This window comes from Orbicella faveolata, unplaced genomic scaffold (assembly GCF_042242905.1).
Source record: "Orbicella faveolata isolate gen_17 unplaced genomic scaffold, um_ofav_v1 contig_25, whole genome shotgun sequence".
Classification (NCBI taxonomy): Eukaryota; Metazoa; Cnidaria; class Anthozoa; order Scleractinia; family Merulinidae; genus Orbicella; species Orbicella faveolata.
This window is the reverse complement of record NW_028301553.1, coordinates 31,252,554-31,271,427: the sequence shown is the minus strand read 5'-3', so window position 1 is coordinate 31,271,427 and position 18,874 is coordinate 31,252,554. Positions and strand designations below refer to the sequence as shown.

Sequence of the window (18,874 nt, the reverse complement as noted above, 5' to 3'; positions counted from 1 at the left end):
GTTTGAAGCCAGAAGTGACTACAAGATTAAAAAGTCCGAAAATTTCAGTTTTGCTCGGGCGTGCCGACCACACAAATATTTCCTTCCATATATTTTACGTGTGGTTTCCATTTCATTTGAATGTCCGTTGCGAATTAAATTGTTTGTTTTCTGGTAATCATGACACTCAAAGGATCATTTCGTTGGAATATATTTGAAAGGCCTTATCAGTTGACTCGGATGTTCCAAGTCAGTTATGGTAAAATCCTGGGATGATGTCTTAAATGAAACTTTCGTAACCCGTGAGAAAATTAATGCCTTCTGTTATTTTGGGGCAAAAAAGGTTGTTTTAGGGTAGAAAAAAGGTCAGCTAAGCTTTAAGGAAAAAGACAGTTTGCAAAAGCGAGAGATAAGATACCTTACCTGAGTTTTTCTGCAACATAATTATTCGGATCAAAAATGTGAATCAACGAGGATTGTTTGAGGAACGAAAGAAACGAAATGCTTAGAGTTTTCCTTTTTTTCTTACCACAAGCTGTGCGCTCCCGTCTAAGAGGTCAGTTACATAATGAAAATATGCCTTACGGGTAGAGAACAAAACGCTTAAGCCGCCAAAAAATGTTTTCGGTTTTATTGTACTACTTGAGAATGGATGAGGGAAAAAATATTCAACGACCCACAAGAAAAGTTCGTCATTTGTTTTTACTTAAAACAATAAACTCATGTCGAATGATGTGATTTGGATAAGAAAGAGAGAACTAGCGTGGCGCTCGTTCAGATATTATTCGGGCTTGTTTCCTCGTGCACTGGTCCATTATTTTCGCACGTGACGTCATGACGTGAATCACCGACAATTTATAGACTGACAATACAGCTGAGGAAATTTGGCGGTGAAATTGTTTTAATTCAGCTTCAATTAGAGATCACTGCTCGCCAGATTTGTTTTGCAATCGAATCCTCGACAATCGGTTCTAGTGAAGGGATAAGTGCGAGGGAGATTGTTGGCAAATTGCAGTCCCTCAAAGGGCTTGGGAACGAACTTGCGTCATCTTTTCTGGCTTTCGTTTTTCCCATTTGCGTATGATAACTTGATGGGTTCGTCGAGCTGATAAACCAGATTAATTAATCTGGGCCACTGCCATAACTTGGGGATGATACAACGCAAATCTGCGATTTCAAAGCTCTCTGTAAAACGGTCATCGCCCATATGACATCATTGCAATATTGACCTCGCATATTAAACAGGAAGACATAAATTATTAATAATATGATGTTTTCTCGTTTATTAATCTCTCCCACCCATACGAGTTAACAAAATAATTTTATTATTAACTGAAGAACGGATGAGGACATGAATAAGTACATTTTTAATTTACAGACGTCCCTCAATAGTGCCTTTACGGGTAAGTCAAACTTCTAGAAATAGTGATTTGATTTTTCAAAATTTATTCATGCTTTTTCAGCTGAAGGCAGCTGATCGTGAACGAGTACCTCGCGCGTGTAGGTCAAGGTAAAGATCGTAATATATTCTGTTTTTTCTTTTTTGCTGCTTTCCTCGAACAGATATCACTGACCGCACTCTGAAACTTAAATAAGAAGGGAAAATAACTGGGCACATTTCGGTAGCAAGTTGCTCTATCAAGAGTCCTGGAGTCCGCTTTTATCCACGTGAACTGAAAAGGTATTTTTTTTCTGTTTTTAGTGTATCGCTTGTAATTTTTATGGGCTGAGTAAGTAAACAATAGGCAAACGTGATTCGTAAGCAGAATTTTTTTTGCAATGGGTTTGTCCTGATGAATTAGATCACATTTTCGCTGGCTTAGAACTGGTCAGTTCTTGGACGATGCGCTGTTGCTAAATGAAAACATGTTGCTTTTTCGGCAGCGTCCAAAGCCCGTTTACATGAAACTGGCAAAACACTCGTACATCAAATACGTTTGTTTTGATCAGCAACACGGACGGGTGAAAAGATATGCTTTGCGCTGTTTCGAATTGCGTGTGAGAAAAGTTATTCGACAGACGAAAAAATATTTTGAAACAAAGAATAAAATAAGGCAAAACATGAAAACAAAACGCTAACGGAGTGCGTCACTCGCCCATATATCATCGCTAAAATTAACACGAACGTAACGTCTTCGCGTATAGCTCGCACACAATACGTACGCAAATTAAACCAGCTATATTTTTTAGTGTGTGTATGTCTTCGACTTTAACTCTTGAGCGTTCGGGATGTAAAACTAGACATCAAGAGTGAAAGAAATACTCATGTGATATTTGCCCATAATCTTTCAGCCCTCTCGTGACCGCCGTGTGATCGAGTTGCGGTAGAAAACCCATTCAAATCATGTCACTGTGAGTATTATATACGGGTTTTTTTTTTAATGTGTATTGTTTTTGAGTCATTTTAAGCCTACACGAGCCAGAAATGTCAAGCTCGGTACAGCTTAAGATTGAAACAGCATTGAAACTCAAGTCCACGTTGATCTGTACATTTTTTTTTTATTTTCGTTTGTAAAATGCATGATAATTGCATGAAATCGACCCCATAAAGTAACAGAATTTCTTAATTTTTATGAGCGAATATTGCTGTACAAGGTGGTTTACATCTTAACGTTAAGACATAATATGGAGTCCTCTTAGGTTGGATTAAATTTCTTTGCCGTCGTGGAAGCTGTGTGTTTCTCTAGATTGCAAAACTTTAAGCGTTTTTGGAGGATTCGGATTTTTTTTTTCATACTTTTAATTCGCTGCAGGAGTCTTAAAGCACACTTGAAATGAAACGTATGAGAGTTCCATTTTTATTCTAATATTCACAGCTTGCTGGCTTGGCTGAAAACCACACGAAAAGAACGCCACGTCCCCAAAAAAGGGTTAATCTGTTTGATTTACATTTAAAAATCTTGTTTAAGGTGGTTGAAAGGCAGCGCTTGTTTCGACATACAGTGCGGGGGGGAGGGGTGTATTTGAATCAAATTTTTACTGTCACGATTAGTTGGTTGACTGTACGTAATGATCACATTATCATTTTATCATTATTTTAAAAGGAAATGATATATGAAAAAGTGATAGAACAAAAATTCGTCCTATTAAACACGGCTTACCATATGATAATTTTCAAAAGCTGTTTGGCCCTCAGAATAATTCATGATTGCTGATGATTGTCACCTATTGACAAGCTTTTGTTTCGTGTAGAGCAGGAGGTGCGATACCAGTGCAAGTGTATTTTTCGCTTTCTCGTTATTAGATCAACTTGAAGCGATCATGGACTCTGTTGGTCCTGTAAATCGGAAAGGATTTCTCAATTTCAAACATCCGTGCTGTATTTGTTTAGACACTGGGTCGCGATTGGTTGACGGTTTGTTTAGCTCTACAAGGCGTAATGTCACACATGTGAATGAGTTCAGGCGCTGGCCAATCAGCGTCGAGGATTGTCCCATTCACAGAGAGACAAGCAATTCCTCGGTTTATTTTCGAAATCTTCTATTCGAGAATGATCGCACGGTGTAGCTGGAGCGCGATTCCCTTCCATTTGCTTGCTGATCGGTTTGTGTAGTGATTTCAGGTTTGTGGTATCGAGATATGGTCTTGTTTTTTCGCCGTTGGTTTGCCCGGCACATTGTTTTGATCGTATATTGTACATGCTACTTCAGTGTGCTAACACGTAAACTTTTTCTACGGTTCTGTCAATCGCGCGTATCCAAATGATAGCCTCATATGACTTACTTTTCCCACGAACTAACATTACGATGTTTGCGTTTTACAGGAATGTGGACCAAGAACTAAACGCCAAAGGTGAATATTAAATTTTTACTACGCGCTGGCTTGATAATCTTACGTCGATAGGACAAGCCTGAGCCCATTTTTTGTTTCCATTCATGAGCGCGTTTATTGTTGTTTCTAACCATGACGAACCAGCCGACCAAGGTAACGTACAAACGAAATTAACAGCTTCAAATGAAGGTAAATGAAATGTTTTGTCGATTTTATGTGCAAATTCGCCTCCAACAAGAAATCCTATTTGTGGGTCCTTCAAAGAAGCTTGTCTTGTCAGCTGGCTCCGTAACAAAGTTTTTGGCCACGTCGTATTCCCTGTTTCAAAGTTAGCGCAGCTTCGATGTTTTTCGCAGATTATAAATTGTGTAGCAGTTCTGTCAGATTTGCGGCGAAATCGGTGGATCGTTAAGTTAGTTTTCGGTTCAAACCTCTTTCCAACCTCGAATATTCATGTTTAATGCAATATTCAATGTATCCGGTTTCACCTTGTTTTGCTGTGATGCAGTTTTTACATCGGTAAATCGATGTTTCCCTAGAAGTTGAAGGTTTTACTCCGAATGTCCTTTGCTTCGTTAATTCAGGGGAATTCAATTTTCCGCCCGCCTCCCAAAATAATGTGTAAACCAGGTTACGATCGAGCGAAAGCAATTTTTTTTCGCAGTTCAATTATATCTTATGATGTTGTGTTTGTCAATTTTTTTTGAATCTCTAATTAGTATAATACCACCGTCACTACATTTTCAAATGTCTTGGTTTTTTTTGGCGGAATCTTCTCAGAGTAACCTAGAAGTTTTGATGTACCTGCTAAACTAAGAAAATAATATGACCATCCACGCAAGTTAGGAATAAACAACAAAATGTATATTCATAAGCTAAATTTGGCTTTTCTGTATACATGGAACCGTTCATCGTTGCCGTAAATTTACTGGCTTTCATTGTTAACGGTTAGAAATGTTTTCTTTCTCAGAAAATATGAATCGTAAAGGGAGAGTTCGGCGTGGAAATCCTGCAAGAAAATCAAGTGAATATGGCTTTATCACGGAAGATACAAAGATCGCTCAATGTGGTAATCAAGACATTTTAAGCGTAAACGATCAGTTGCCAAAAAATTCGGCGAAAAGAAATCTGTCAAAAGAAATCGACGATGAATCGCATTGTAAAAGGCAGAACTTTCATTTACGGGAAGAAAGTGCCAACTCGGTCGGAAACTTTGACGGAGATGCTTTTGTTCCACCGAAATGCACGACACCAGCTGTTTCGTTAACGCAAGGTACTGATTTTAAAGCGAAATCTCCTCAGAAAAGAAAGAAAGGAGTTGATGACGGCAATTCAATCAAGAAGGCCGCGAGCGGGTGTGACGTTTCTGACGGCTCATCGTCAACCGTTGCTAGGCACTTAGCTTTTCTTGAAAGCACCAACGGTGCTAACAATTTCCTAGAGGACGAAAATACTGATAGTGCCATCTCAGATGAAGAATTTGAAGGAGCAAATGGATATGGGAAAGTTAATAATCAGCAAAAGACTCCAAAACGACCTGCCAGCCGAAACCGAGGAGAGAACATAGTTTCAAGGACGCCCACTCCCACACAACAGAAATATAAGAAAGGTGATATTGTACAAATGGAGAACGGAGTGCGGAAGAAATTTAACGGCAAACAATGGAGACGGCTTTGTTCGAGAGAGGGGTGTAACAAGGAGAGCCAGCGGCGAGGCTATTGTTCTCGTCACCTGTCATTAAAGGGCAAGTCCCTGACGAAAGGCATCGGAATTCCTGGACAGAAAAAAGGCAAATTACATGGTAAAGAACTTACCTGGGAATCTGGCAACGAAAGTGAAGGAAGTGTAGAAGGAGAGGTGTCGAGTAAAGGAACTGCTAACCACAAGGACTTAAATGATAAAGAAGCAGAGGCTGCGTTTTCACTCGTCTCACTGAGCAATTCAAGATGTGCCACACCATTTTCTAACCCTGCCACACCTTTGCCAATTTCACCTGGACCTGGCCAGTGTCAATCTCCTTCACCCTACAGCAACTGTTACAGTAATCGCAGTACCACCCCAGGTCAGCATCGGTCAGTTACACCGGTGAGGACCTGGGCCTCCGCCACACCCCGTTCTGGAAGGTCATCAAGTGCAGAGCTGCTCTCACCTTTCTTCCCAAATGGATTGTCATTATCAAATGCAGTGAGTCCTGATTCTGGAATTCTCTGTCGTGACGAGTCTGGAAGCCGTGCGAGTAACACTTCATCTTTAATGTCACCATTACCTCTGCTTTCACCTATCACTCCAACCAAAAGAACTTTCTCTCCTATTTCGCCTCCGGCTGGTTCCTCCCGGTCATTTTCACCCATTCCATGCACTCCACCTGCAATATCTGGGAAGAGAACATTTTGTCCTGTGTCACTACCTGCGCCATCAGCAATAACCCCACCCAGAGACAAGGCAGGCAGGGTTATGTACTCTCCCATACCTGCCCAGTCGCTTCCTTTGACTTCAAACAGTACATTTGTACCATTTTCACAAGATACTAACAAGAAAAGTTATCCTGATCAGGAAAGAACTGGTGATAGTGAAGAGGACAATGTTAAGCAGTCTACGTCGAATTCTGAAACTGCTGAGGAAGACACTGAGTCAAAAGAGCAACTGCTAAAGGATAACCACAACTCAGGCAAAGCCAGCCAAAGAGACCAGCAAGATGGCAATTCAACTGAATTAATTCCTGAAGTACAACTACCTCCAGTGCTGGTCAACACCATTCAGATTTCTGTCTATCCTTGGCAGTGTTTGGTTCCACAACTGTTTAATGTAGCCGCAAACAGTTTGTCGCAGCAGAACACTTGTAATGTTGTTACATCACAAGAGGGACAGGAAAATGCTGATTGTGAGCAGAACAGAATGGAAAGTGCTAGTGACAGTGCAAATCATGGTAATGCAGGAGAAAGGAGGCTTGAAAGCAGGTTGCAAGGAAATAGTGGACCAAACACTAGGAAAAGAACACGGTCATTATCATTCAGCAGTCAAGACGAGGGAAAGCCTGCTGCCAAGGTGCAGGTAAGCATATCTTGAATATGTAATATAGCAATTTTTGTGTGAGCAGTCAATTTACTAATTACATGGTGTTTGAATGTGTGGGGCTAAAATTATTTACAGTGTGACTACTCTGACCACTTAACAGCAACAACAAACAACAAACTCTATTTATGCATACATTTACAATTTAAAAAAAAAATTATATATAAATGGATGGACAGAAAAATAGTGTAGATATTTGAGGTTATCAGAATGTTTTCTAGTCAGTCTCCAGTTATTTTAAGGTTTCCATAGATATTGAGAGCATATAGTATTCTTAAGAGAAGAGATGTGTACATGATATAATATGCAAATAAGCAAATTCTTTGCAAGTTGACCACTGGCACTTTAAAAGTTTTAAAATAGTTTCTAGTCAAAACGACCACAAATCTGTTGCCTTTGTAATGTACAGCTTGATAACATGGATAATTTGCTGGAAAACTATTGTTAACCTCCATGATTTTTATTTGTCAAATTTGTGGAAATTTTGTTGGGCAGCCTTGGTTAGAGTAGTTGCACTGTAAATCGAATGGCATCACAAATTAAATTGAAATCATTTTCCCTTTAAGTTGTGCTTTCCTTACCATACTCTACAACACATCTTCATTGTATATGTTGTGGTTTGAAATATATGTCAGAATGATTTCAACCCAGGTTAAACTTTTTAGAATGACGTGCACACCTCCCACCCCTCTCAGTCCCTCATCCTACCCTACCTAGATGTCCGCTAATGCTTTTCACTGCTGTCAATCATAATTACGACAATATAGATCTGTGCGTGCGCCAGGATTCCACTGTGCTATTGGGCCTCAAGGCGCTCAAGTAGTTTTACATTGGCAGCGCTTTCCTCAAGCATTCGAGTCTCAAGTGCAGGGACCCTGCTCATAGGTTGTTTCCCATCCCCTGTCTCTCCCTTTTCTTTCCACTGTTTTATCAATGTGACAGGTGCCCGCTTTCTCCCTTCTGCATGGGGGCTCATGGCTGGGTTGCCAGGATTTGCTAGCCATGAGAGGGGTCTCCATCTAGGAGCTGGCAGCCAATAGTGGAAGCTCCTGGATACCTCGGGCACCCAACCTCCACTTCGCAAAACAGTTGTTAATTAACATTATTATAATTAAAAGAAGTTCCTCCTCCTGGTGGAACATTATCTTTCACATCTTCATGCCCATTGGGCCTTTTTTATTTATTGTAGGCATCCAGTTATCCATCAAGACAAGAAAAAGAACACATTCGTCGCCCAATGAATGCGTTCATGATCTTTAGTAAGCGGCACAGGGCTCTAGTCCATCAGAAGCATCCTCACCAAGATAACAGGACGGTGAGCAAGATACTTGGTGAATGGTGGTATAACCTTGGAGCCAAAGACAAACAAAAATACATTGACCTTGCAGCCCAGGTTGGTTCTTAAACTACTCTGGTTCAGAGACCTTTCCTACATTCCACTTTCGTGCATACAAACAATAGCACCAGAACAAGGTTGGGGTGGACATTTTCTGTATTTTTGTCCACCCTGACCTCAACTCAGCACCATTGTTTGTTGAAATTTGGGAAAGGTCTATTCTTATGCTACAAGGATTGGCCAAACATGTTTTTAGAGGAAAGATGGTTGTTGGTTGTTGCACATAGCTTAGTTGAGCAAGCCTCCTTGAGAGTCTAGTTTGCACTCAACGAAGGAAATAATGGGAAACAGGGCCCCATCCTCATCCTTTTTTGTAATTCAATGAATGTTTGGGCTGTCAAATTTGATCAGTGATTATTTCCATCCCTTGGACACTAATTCTTGTCAAGTGCTAATCTTTCTAAATGCTGGCCCATGCATTAGACAAGTGCGAGTTTGATCACAGAAGACGTGTGCTCAGTCAGTTTTTTTGCTTTTTTTTTTTTTCACAACATAAATGGATCAAAGTGGACCAGTAGTGTAGAGTTTCATCATGTGTGTCTGTCTAGTATTAACTAATGCATCCCATTCTATTTTTGACTCTCTAATAACTGGAGCTGCCTGTTTTTAGTGGGTGTGTCTGTATGTGATGGCTTGTTGCACTGGATCGACTGCTCCATTTGATTTGATTCCCACTCTTCAGGTCAAAGAAGCTCATTTCAGGGCATACCCACACTGGAAGTGGTGTACTAAAGACAGGAAAAAGTCACCAAGGAAAGTTTCAGACAGAACAGAGTCCAGTGATTCCATGGGTATGTGTCTATCTAATGCAAGCTTCAAAAATGTCTCCCAGTGTGGCGGTGGTCTGAACTGGGCCAGAGTCTTTGAAAAGTACTCTAACTTATTAACTTTGAAATTTTTAAATGAATTTCTCAATAAGTTTTGACATGAATTACAGCCAGTTTGCCCTCAGCTACATTGTAGCTTTGCTAGCATCATTTTTTTGTTTGAGGCTCTGAAAAGCTACGCGCTGCCTAGTATTCTCCACATACTTCACATTTTTGGTAGAAACCTACCTTCCCCATAGAAGGGAGGTTTTTGGCCCTTATCTCGCAACAATTTATTAGTTGTTCTTAAAGTAAAAGACATAAAAAAACGTACAAAAAAGTGTTTTGAAAGTTATCATGGCTTGAGCATGTCCTTACTCTAATAGTAGCTCTGAATTTCAGGGTATTGATTGTCTAGATGGAAGGGAACAAAGTTCTTGTCGAGTGAAAGGACATAGATCAACTTCTTTGTTAATTGCCACTATTTGGGTTCTCAAGATGAGGCATCCGTGTTAGAAAGTTCTCAATTTGCTCACCTGAAATTACGGCTTTGTACCCTTGTTATGGAGTTGATGTCGTAGGATCCTTTAGTCCACACTTGTTTTAGGGAATTCAAGGTGTGAGTTGACAGCTGCCAACACGCCAATAAAAAGGAAACATTGTGTTTACTCTAAGGTTTAGTAAATGCCAACTGCAATCAAAGGCAAGCACATGGAACAGATGTGATGTGTGAGCGCATGCGCAGCGTAAATTAACATACTTTTTTCTCTGTTTTGACATCAGGAGGAGATGGTAGCGAATATCAAAGTGATATAGTGATGGGAAGTGAAGAGCATGAAGTAAGAAAAAGTGTGTTTGTTCTAGAAAATATAAAATAATCAGTAAGTGTTCACTGCCACAATCATTCACAGGAACTAACACATGTATCTGTTACATAATTGAGTTGGTCACATGTCATGTGCTTCACCATTACGATTTTGTGGTTTTATTGGTGAGATATTTTTAAACTCATCGTAAAGCGCTATTGGATAGTGATCGAAATAGCACTATATAAATAAAGTATTACTATTATTATTATTAACATGACAGGTGATTCACAGCTTTATTTACCTGTTGTCAAATTAAGTGTATATATTAGTATCGGCAATCATACTGTTTTGAGTTCAGTTTGGATTTAATTTGCACAAGTTAGTTTTTCATAAAGCTGACATTGCACGAGCCACTTCAGAGGGTGTAATTTCAGCTTTTTGAAACTCACAAGTGCAAATTAAACGAGAAAAACCATATAATATAAACTTGAAAAACTTTGCGTGGAGGAAGTGCCAGAAGATCTTTCTTGAAGCCATTTTTTCTCATTTGAGAAAACTTTTTTCAAAGTTTCCGCATAAAGTTTATAAAGTTTGGGGTGCCTCAAAAAAGCTGTTGAAACACTTTCCTATGGGTTCAAAATTTTTCAACAAACCTTTGATGGCAAAGAAGTGTTTGCTTTGCCCCATTAATATTCAGAGCATTAAAGTCTTTATGGAAGGAGAAGGGGTAGAGACAAACATGGTAGTTCAGCTCAACCAGGATAGTTGGCTAAAAAAATCATTTGGATTAAAAAAAACTGTTGGAGTTGCAACTGAAAGTGTAGAGCACATCATATCACTGATCCTCAGAAAAGAATGTTTGGAGGGTAGTTGTTTGTGTACATTGTATGTTGATATCAGGGCTTTTTTTTTTTCAGGGTGTTTTTGACAACGATTGTGAAGAACCCTCAGATGCTAAGCCTAGACTGAGATGTAAGCGCTCACAGAGCACTCCAGCAAATCAACAGGAACCTTCCCTGAAGGAAGCTGTGCATCGGCCGTACACACCCCAGCCTCCTCCCCCAACACAGCACTCACTCTTTGAGCTGGCACAGGTAATGGGAACTGCTTCGCTTGTGTGAAGAGGTGGTGTAGTTGCTCTTACTAGCATCAATTTACCTTCTTGCCAATGTGGTTAGGCTCAATTCTTCCATCTAGGAATCTTAGTTTGTTGCTCTTTTGTTCTTTGCTCATCAGTTTGCTGCAGCTTTTCTCCCTCCTAAAAAATGAAATTCCAATTCAGTCTGCATGTAGAGAGCTGAAAAGTCAGGGAATTTTATTTTGAGTCAGGGGAAATTGATATTTTGAAGAAAAGTCGAGGAAAATGGAATTAATTTAATATGGCTGATTTAATACCATTGAAGGCTGGAAGAAAGAATTGGGGTCACTGATCTCAATGATATTTTTCGTAAAGGGAGAACGAAAATTTGTTGAAAATTATCACAATGACTTATAATGAACAAGTGGAAGAAGAAGCCGCCACCAGACCTGACATTTTGCATTTCTTTGGCCTTGATCAGGGAAAAGTCGGGGAAGTTTGAAAAGGGATATCTGTGGCAACCATGTATTGTTATTATTTTAGGTTTTGAGAAATAGATAGACAAAGAGTATATATCATTATTGGACTCAATACATGACAGGCATATGGGAAATTAGCAAGTTGAATGTTTTTTGGGGTATCAATAGCAAAACATTTGTCTGTAGTTGAGCCAGCCTCTGAAAGGCTGTGTCAACAGTTAGTATGGAATTTTTAGGGGTAAACTTGGGACGAGGGCAAGGATAAAAATAAACACGGCTATTATCAGTAGGAAAGTTTTCATCTGAAATGTCTGTGTCATCTTAATTTCAGATGTGTTCCGAACTAGATGAAACCACTGTGCCATCTGCCAGACCACCAGTGTCCGAGGACAGACACATCTCATTTGAACAAGGGACCACCGATACAATGAGCGAATCAGAAGATGATGACATTGGCTCGGAAGAACTGATGTGCAATGAAAACATTGACGTGAATGACAAGGAGTCTGATGACTCCGATGATGAAGAGCTGACTAACAGGGTGTTTCCTCAGCAGAGGTTTTCCCCTGTGCATTTCACTGCGAGACGAAGCCAGACCCCGGACATTGGCAAGATCAGGTACTCACCTATTGAATTTCCTGTCAAGAGAGCAGTGACTCCAAACATGTATGAACAAATGATCAAATCATCTGACATTAGCATTTCCTCGAAACCACCTTCCAAAATGGTTGACTTTGGTTTCAGGGCACCGAAAGGGCTGCCTCATTCAATCAAAAGTACAGATAAAAATGAAAGCTCGTCATCTTTGAGTGGCCACTTTGTACGCCCCAAGCAACCAATGGGTAAGAGCCACTCGCCAGGGCTCACTGTGAGTGGGCACTTTCAGCCAACAGGGTCAGTATTCAGACCAAGCCAGCCTTCCAGCGGTAATGGAAGTTCCAAGCTTAACTCATCTATCTGTGAGAGTCCTTCTAAAGCTGTTGTGAGCTCATCTGATGTGTCCCATTCATCGTTTTCTCAACCGGCACTGTTTCCCAGTCACTTCACGAAATTTTCTTCAAATGCGCACATGCCTTCAACAAACAACTTGGCAAACAATGCAGCTCTTGGAGTACAAGCGAAATCTCCTGTTACTTCTTTCAAAGGCAACAGTCAAGGTGGACTGCCATTGGGTACCAGTGCCCCCGTTTCAATAGTACCATTTCCTGGCCAAAAGGATACCAGCCTCGCAAATTCTGGAAACTTGACAAGCAGGCCTCTAACAGGTTTTCAAGTGCCATCAGCCGCTACTATGTCCAGTCACGTGACTTGGCCAGGGGCTCCAGCGTCCAGTTCTTTGGCTCCTCTGACAGTGTCAGTAGCTACCCACACAGCTCCTCCGTTTCACCAACCTATCAAAAGCACCCCCGTTCATTCACCGGGAGCCAAGGGACTGCAGCTGAAACCCATAGCTCCCTTGCTGTCACCTCCATTGGTGGCCACTTCTACCAGTGGTTTGCACAGTGGGGAGAAGACATCCGCAAGGGTTCTACTGGCAAAGAAGCCCGCGCCCCTCTCAGGTGCTGTTCAAACGGCTGGAAAACGAAATATGATGGTGGATACAAAACAAGCATTTCCGTCCCATGGAGGGGTAGGGTATTATAGTGTAAATCCTGTTGTGTTAAATGGAAATCACGGGGTCGTGTCGCCGCTTTTACAAAGCCCACCAAGGCCAAGGCAAGTTCCCTCCCCAAGAACGGCTCATGGTGTTAACACTGGTGTAGCAGTAAGACCAGCCCCACGGTCACCAAGACTGGCCACGCCCGACACTAACCAACTGTCGCCTAAAGGAGGGAACTTTTTCCCGGGGCCATATCCCCGAACTGAGAAGGTGGCGACACCCTCCACAAGCTGTTCATCTTCTAGAGAAGCAAGCCACACAGTCACAACAAACAGTCACAGGCAGCCCAGTAAGCCACAGCAAGCCATTTTTGAGAAGAATCTTCCATGCCCTGTTGATACACAGGCATCCCAACTAGTAGGAGATGGTGGCGACTGTAAAGGTCTGTCCGGTGACTCAAAGTCTCACGTTAATTCAAAAACCATCCTGAAGAGGTTTATTGCTGATGGAATGGAGGAGTAAGTTAACCTCTTTTAATGAACGTTCTCTTGCATTATATCTTGCCTCAGTGTTAGCAGACACTCTATAGGCTCTCATTAGCTTCCATCTTGAATACCGTGATGAGCAAAGTCTGGAAAAACGCAACCAACCGATTCCTTTTCCCTTATTAGTTTCTAAAGAAACTGCTGGGCTGCGTGAAACACCTGTTTCCTTTAATTCACAGTTTTGTTACAGTGTAACTGTTTATTAATTGAAAACAATGGATCACACAGATGGTGTACCGTGTATCATGAAAAATTGGTATTTTTGAAGTCTGTCTTGTGTAATCTGTCGTTATCTTCCTCATTGCCTGGTGATGGTTTTTAAAAACTTTTGTTTTCAGGTTTCTGTCAATTTGAGAGAGTATTTTTTTACATCAGAAAAGTGACTTATTCGTCTTAGGAAGTTAGCTATCTCTCACATAGTGAAGATGGTTTTTTAATTGCCGACAATAACTAAGTTTACATTTGACACTTCAAAACATTTAAAAACATCTAAAACATCGTTGTTTTCCACAGAGTTCTATCGGAAGTAAACTTCGAGAGGCAGTTTGCAGAGCTACCCGAATACACACCTTACCATCGTCCAGGCCGCGATGTTAAAGCAGCTACCAACAGACGCGCTGTTGTAACAGGAAACACGCCAAACGCTGAAGACGACGGTGTGCCAACAGCCACTTCTGCGTCAGAAAGACCGTCTTGTGCCAATGGATTAGGAGAAGGAGGCCAAGGAGCTGGTCACAGAACCAGCAACATGCCAAGTCTGGAAGCTCTCGCAGAGGTTGCCGCCCTTGAGCAAGGTGGTGGTCTGAAGGAGGCGGACAAGGAAGACAAGGCAGAACCAAGCAGTCCCACCCTCTCCTCCCACAAAAAGCCAGTGGATCAGCGACGCAGTGTGGTCCTTCAGCTCTTCCAGGAACATGGGTACTTTCCTTCCGATGGCGTCACGTCTGTGTTTCAGCAGCGACATTCAGATTTGTTCCCTACCAAACCAGCGCTGCAACTCAAGATTAGAGAGGTCCGACAAAAGATCATGCACAAAACTGGGGCCAATAGCAAGTGAGGTGCGATTAACGTATCAAAATATAATCATTTATGTTTCGAATAGTGTTGCAAAGTTTCCTTAAACGTATCTGATGCGAACATGACCAGATCTTAATTCCACGTTCGAGATGTCTAATTTACTTCAAGTCAATGTCTGAAAAATTTGTTCATCGATCATTTTTTTCCGCCGTAAAATTCGCTAAGGAAAGTTTGAAGCACTATTTGGACAATTCTAGAAGCTGAGAGGCTACACCATTAGCCACGTTTACGCTTGAAGTAAATTTTGAAGGCTGTCTGAGAGAACTAATAACGGAAATGATAATATTCATAATACAGTTTGATCGTAAAAAAAGTTCTCCGAAACAAGTCTAAGACTAGATCTATTTTCTGAGCAGAAATCAATTTTCCTTGGACTGCATTGTCAGTAAATAGTTTTATGCTGTAAGGCTGTTTTCCATATTCTTGCTACAATCGCTGACCTTTTTTGCAGCGACCGTAGTGGTCATATGAATCCGGCCTTATCAGTAAATCGCATGGTGTCTTTCCATTGCATGTCAAAATTGCACGTCGTCATAAGCACACTGATTGGCTGAATTGTTAAGAAAGCCAATAGACAGACTTCAAAATTTGGTCTCAATTGAACCAAGACTCGAGTTTAGTCTATGGTATAAAATACTCATACTTGTCTACTCAAAATGTGTTCGAGTTGACACGGTTTGCTGTTTCGGAGTAAGAATACACTACAACGCAATAAACTCGTTCTGGTTTTGTAACAAGACTGTTAAGATTGTCTTAAAGTGTGCACAAAGTTTGGTTTGATGGACAAAGATGTTGCTCGCTACAAGTGAAATTCATTTTATCGGAGTGGGTTATTTACTTCGCTTCTGTCCAGTCAGGCCCTGATGTTAACGTCTCACTGTTACGGTTCCCGCATTGAGGGAATTCATTCAAACATTATCTCAGTAACTTATAGGTGTAGTAATGCGATTAAACGGCTTAAAACGGGCCGCTCGACTAAGGTGCCGATTTTCGATCAGTTCGGTTAGTTTTGAAGGTTCAGACCAAATGATATTCAGAGAACGAGTTGCTGATACTGGTGTTTTCGCAATTTAAAATGTTGTTCTTTAGTGGATCAAAACGAAGATTGCTGGCTTTTTGATACAAGTGAAATGTCAGTCACCTTTTCTCGAGTGTTCCTGGTCGTTTTAGATCGTAAAGTGGTGTACATATGAGTTTCTTAGAGTCTCCTCAGAGGGTAGACCAATTAGGATATCCGCTAGTTTCGTTTATGTTCCACTCGTGGTATTTAAACAAATTATTCGTCATATTGACTTCGTTTTTGGCCGCCATATTGAATAGTGGAGCTCAGATCCGACGATTTGTTCCGAGCGACGCCGTCGAGAGTTTTTCGGAAAGTTCAACATGGCGTCCGCCACGTGTTTTAAGACTGGGAGTAGAAAGTAGAATAATTTTATTATTTATTGAGTTAACCGACTGGTGTGTATAGTTGTAAGATAATTGAGAAGGTTATAGAGTGATTTTATGGTGGATGTATATACAATGGTTTAATTTCCTTTTTATCTTACATATATATATTGCGAAATTTCTGTTTTGTTTGTAGAACTTAAGTTATCGCTCTGGAGTTTACTACTGCAGATGTTTAACGAATAATGCTTTCAGTATACTATTGTTCGCATGCAACACAGGGGAGGAAGTTACCTTTACACGGCTGATTCGCGCCACTTAGCAAATTTTCGCTCTCTTCGTCCATGACATGCCAATTTCGTGATAAAGAAATACAATTTCTGAGCACATAGGCCAAGGCTAAGGTTTTGTCTTGCAACAAAAGTGAAAGTTGTACTTTGCTATCCTTATTCCTCTAAGTCAATTTGAAAGTATTTCTTTTTGTTTTTCTGTCCCTTCAAATCATAATTTTCGTTGAATGACGTTTGTAGGCTGCAGACTGCGGACTTCTTTACTAATATTTTATTCCCATTTCCAAAACTAAGAGCTATTACATTAAACAGGTTAACCTGAGCGCTATTTGAGCTAATCTGAGTGATATTCAGGCCAACCAAAGTGCTATTTAGGTTTAATTGTAGTCTGTAGTCTGTAGTCTGCAGTCTGCAAATTTCATATTGCAGGTTTTATTTTGATAGTGTGACCAAAGTATTTCCGTTACTTGGGTTAAGCGTTGCGTGACGACTCAAATAACAGCCGCGAGAGAGACAGCGTGATCTGGGCTCCTTAAAATTTAAGGAAATGCGCAGTAGTGTAAATCAGCTGTTGATTGACTGCTTGTTTTGAAAACAACCAATCAACGCCTCGGATAAAGCCTGCGAGTAAGCAATCCTGAACTGTAGAATTTGAAAATGCCATCGCCATTGCCTTAAATACGGACGCCTTTTCGTACTCGTTTCAGTTTAAATAGTTTAAGAACTCCTCTAGAGTGGTTTTCAACCGAGTGTCGTAAGACTAAAACCAAAGTTATCACTTTAGCCAATCACAAAGGACGTAGACAATCCAGTGAACCAATCAGAACTCCAAGTAATGGCATGTAGCTGACACAAAGCGCGAGTGCGAGTGAGCTACAATTGGTTTTGGTTTTACTTCTGTTTGGATGAAAAAGTGGCGCGAGTGTTTTAGACCAATCGTGTAGCGTAGTTGATGCAAAACCAATTATTTTTCGACACTCAAATGAAAACCGCTCCATTGAGAGCTATTTGTAGATGTTGCAAACGAGTACGAGAACGCAACTGTAGGTCACCTGGCAAGTTTGTTATCGCGGGAGATTTGTGACAGCCAATGTCGCGCAGTAACAGAGTTTCGGGTGGAGTTTATTAAACAGAACTGAAGTAAACGGTTGAATGGGATTACCGTCAGTTTTTATTTGCACTGCTTTTTTTTTTTTCTTCTTTTTATTTCTTTAAAAGCAAAGGAAAATAACGTACAGTTTTTCTACCGTTTTCTACTGAACTAATTTTGTAAGCGCATTCATGTTTTGCTAAGATGCGACATTTTTCTAAGACTCATTGCAGTAAACTCTGATCGTGACTGGTTTTCTATGCTGACTAGTGATTGGCCCATATCAAAACAGGTTTTTGATTGGTTCTCAAGTCCAGTTATTCCACTGAATTTCGTCAACATACTAGTTATCTGAGGATACTCTCGAGACGAACAGCGAATACCAGCTCGGACGCGAGGTTTCGCGCGTGTGAAGATGCGTGTTTTGTAATCCCATTCAACGCTCGTTCACCCTTTTTTCAGCTTGACTAAGATATACTTTTTTCTGGCTTTATTTATTTATTTACAAAAAACGCTTGGGAGGTCGCACGGAGTTAGTCTAGGAACGTCTTTCGCTAACTAAAGCGCAGTTGGAATACTTGGAAATTACCGACACACGAAAACATTTAAGTGGCCTTTTTTAGTTCTATTGCTCAGAGACAGACAGGTTTTTTTCGTGTGTTTGGGGGTGGTGTGATGTTGTCTTAGAGTCTCGTTGGTTAACGGAAGTGGAGAAAATGTGTCGAAAATTTCCAAAGTTTCCATTTAGATTTGCTTACGAAGCAAGGAAAGTATTTGAAAAGCAAGAGGGTTTTTTTTTATATCTATTAACATTTTTATTTACATTATATTAACCTCTTTTTATACACTATAGAGAGTGTTTATGGTGTGGTTTTGGTGGGTTTTTTTTTGTTGGTTTTTTTTACACTTGTGTTTTCCTTGCTTGGGGATACCGTTCTCTAGCATTTAGATTTATTATCGGGATACGAATGCATTCCGACGAAATGCGCCTTTTTTTTTCGGAAACGTTTGGTAACTCGCTTAAAGCATCGAGTGGCCAGTTGAACACTTTTAAGAAATCTCAATGCTAGAGAGCGATATCCCTCAAATAATGATGACAATTATAACTATTGTTAAACCTGTAATGAAAAAAAATAATACAATTTTGGTAATCTGCTACAAAAAGAAGCTGTTTCAAGCTTGGACCGATGCGCGTTCTCAGTCGGAACTTGCTTTGTTTCATTCTCTGAAATGGCAACTAGCAATTACTACAAAATATAAATGCTTTATACTGGAGCGTGCTTTGGTCGAGCGATTAAAGGCGATTTTACGAAAATTGTTGTCCCTAAAATCTTTTGGCATGGAGTGTGAAGTGCGGGCTCGTTGTTTCGTTGTTAAATGCTCACTCGCGTTTCAGGAGCCCGGGAAGTGGGGGTGGGGTGGGGTGGGGTGGGGGTACTCCCTGTAATGTCCTATATGAGGATGCTCCGCCCGAAAAGGGTACCTTTTTCGTGCTT

At 40.7% G+C, this 18,874-nt stretch overlaps 1 protein-coding gene across 4 annotated transcripts; it reads left to right on the top strand.

Annotated features, from left to right (window-relative positions):
• The first annotated feature begins 881 nt into the window (after positions 1 to 881).
• On the top strand, positions 882 to 18,693 carry LOC110059166 (uncharacterized). 4 transcript variants are annotated; one of them, XM_020765860.2, is made up of 11 exons: positions 882 to 1,382; positions 1,543 to 1,660; positions 2,272 to 2,331; positions 3,743 to 3,771; positions 4,721 to 6,801; positions 8,012 to 8,215; positions 8,901 to 9,009; positions 9,808 to 9,863; positions 10,751 to 10,927; positions 11,722 to 13,508; positions 14,049 to 18,693. In XM_020765860.2, the coding sequence occupies exons 3-11, from the start codon at positions 2,324 to 2,326 to the stop codon at positions 14,590 to 14,592; spliced, it is 4,995 nt and encodes a 1,664-aa protein (XP_020621519.2). In that variant the 5' UTR covers positions 882 to 1,382; positions 1,543 to 1,660; positions 2,272 to 2,323; the 3' UTR covers positions 14,593 to 18,693. The 4 variants fall into 4 exon arrangements, with proteins under 4 accessions (XP_020621519.2, XP_089150995.1, XP_020621521.2 ...); XM_089294869.1 differs by lacking the exon at positions 2,272 to 2,331 and having other exon boundaries at positions 883 to 1,382; XM_020765862.2 differs by lacking the exons at positions 882 to 1,382; positions 1,543 to 1,660; positions 2,272 to 2,331 and adding an exon at positions 3,371 to 3,541.
• The last annotated feature ends 181 nt before the right edge of the window (positions 18,694 to 18,874 follow it).

Bases quoted from the DNA above. Each gene is read 5' to 3' on its own strand.
- LOC110059166 (XM_089294868.1), top strand. From the start codon at position 3,855: ATGAGCGCGTTTATTGTTGTTTCTAACCATGACGAACCAGCCGACCAA. The intron at 8,216-8,900 runs GTTGGTTCTTAA...CCCACTCTTCAG, and splicing joins ACATTGACCTTGCAGCCCAG to GTCAAAGAAGCTCATTTCAG. The intron at 13,509-14,048 runs GTAAGTTAACCT...TGTTTTCCACAG, and splicing joins ATTGCTGATGGAATGGAGGA to AGTTCTATCGGAAGTAAACT.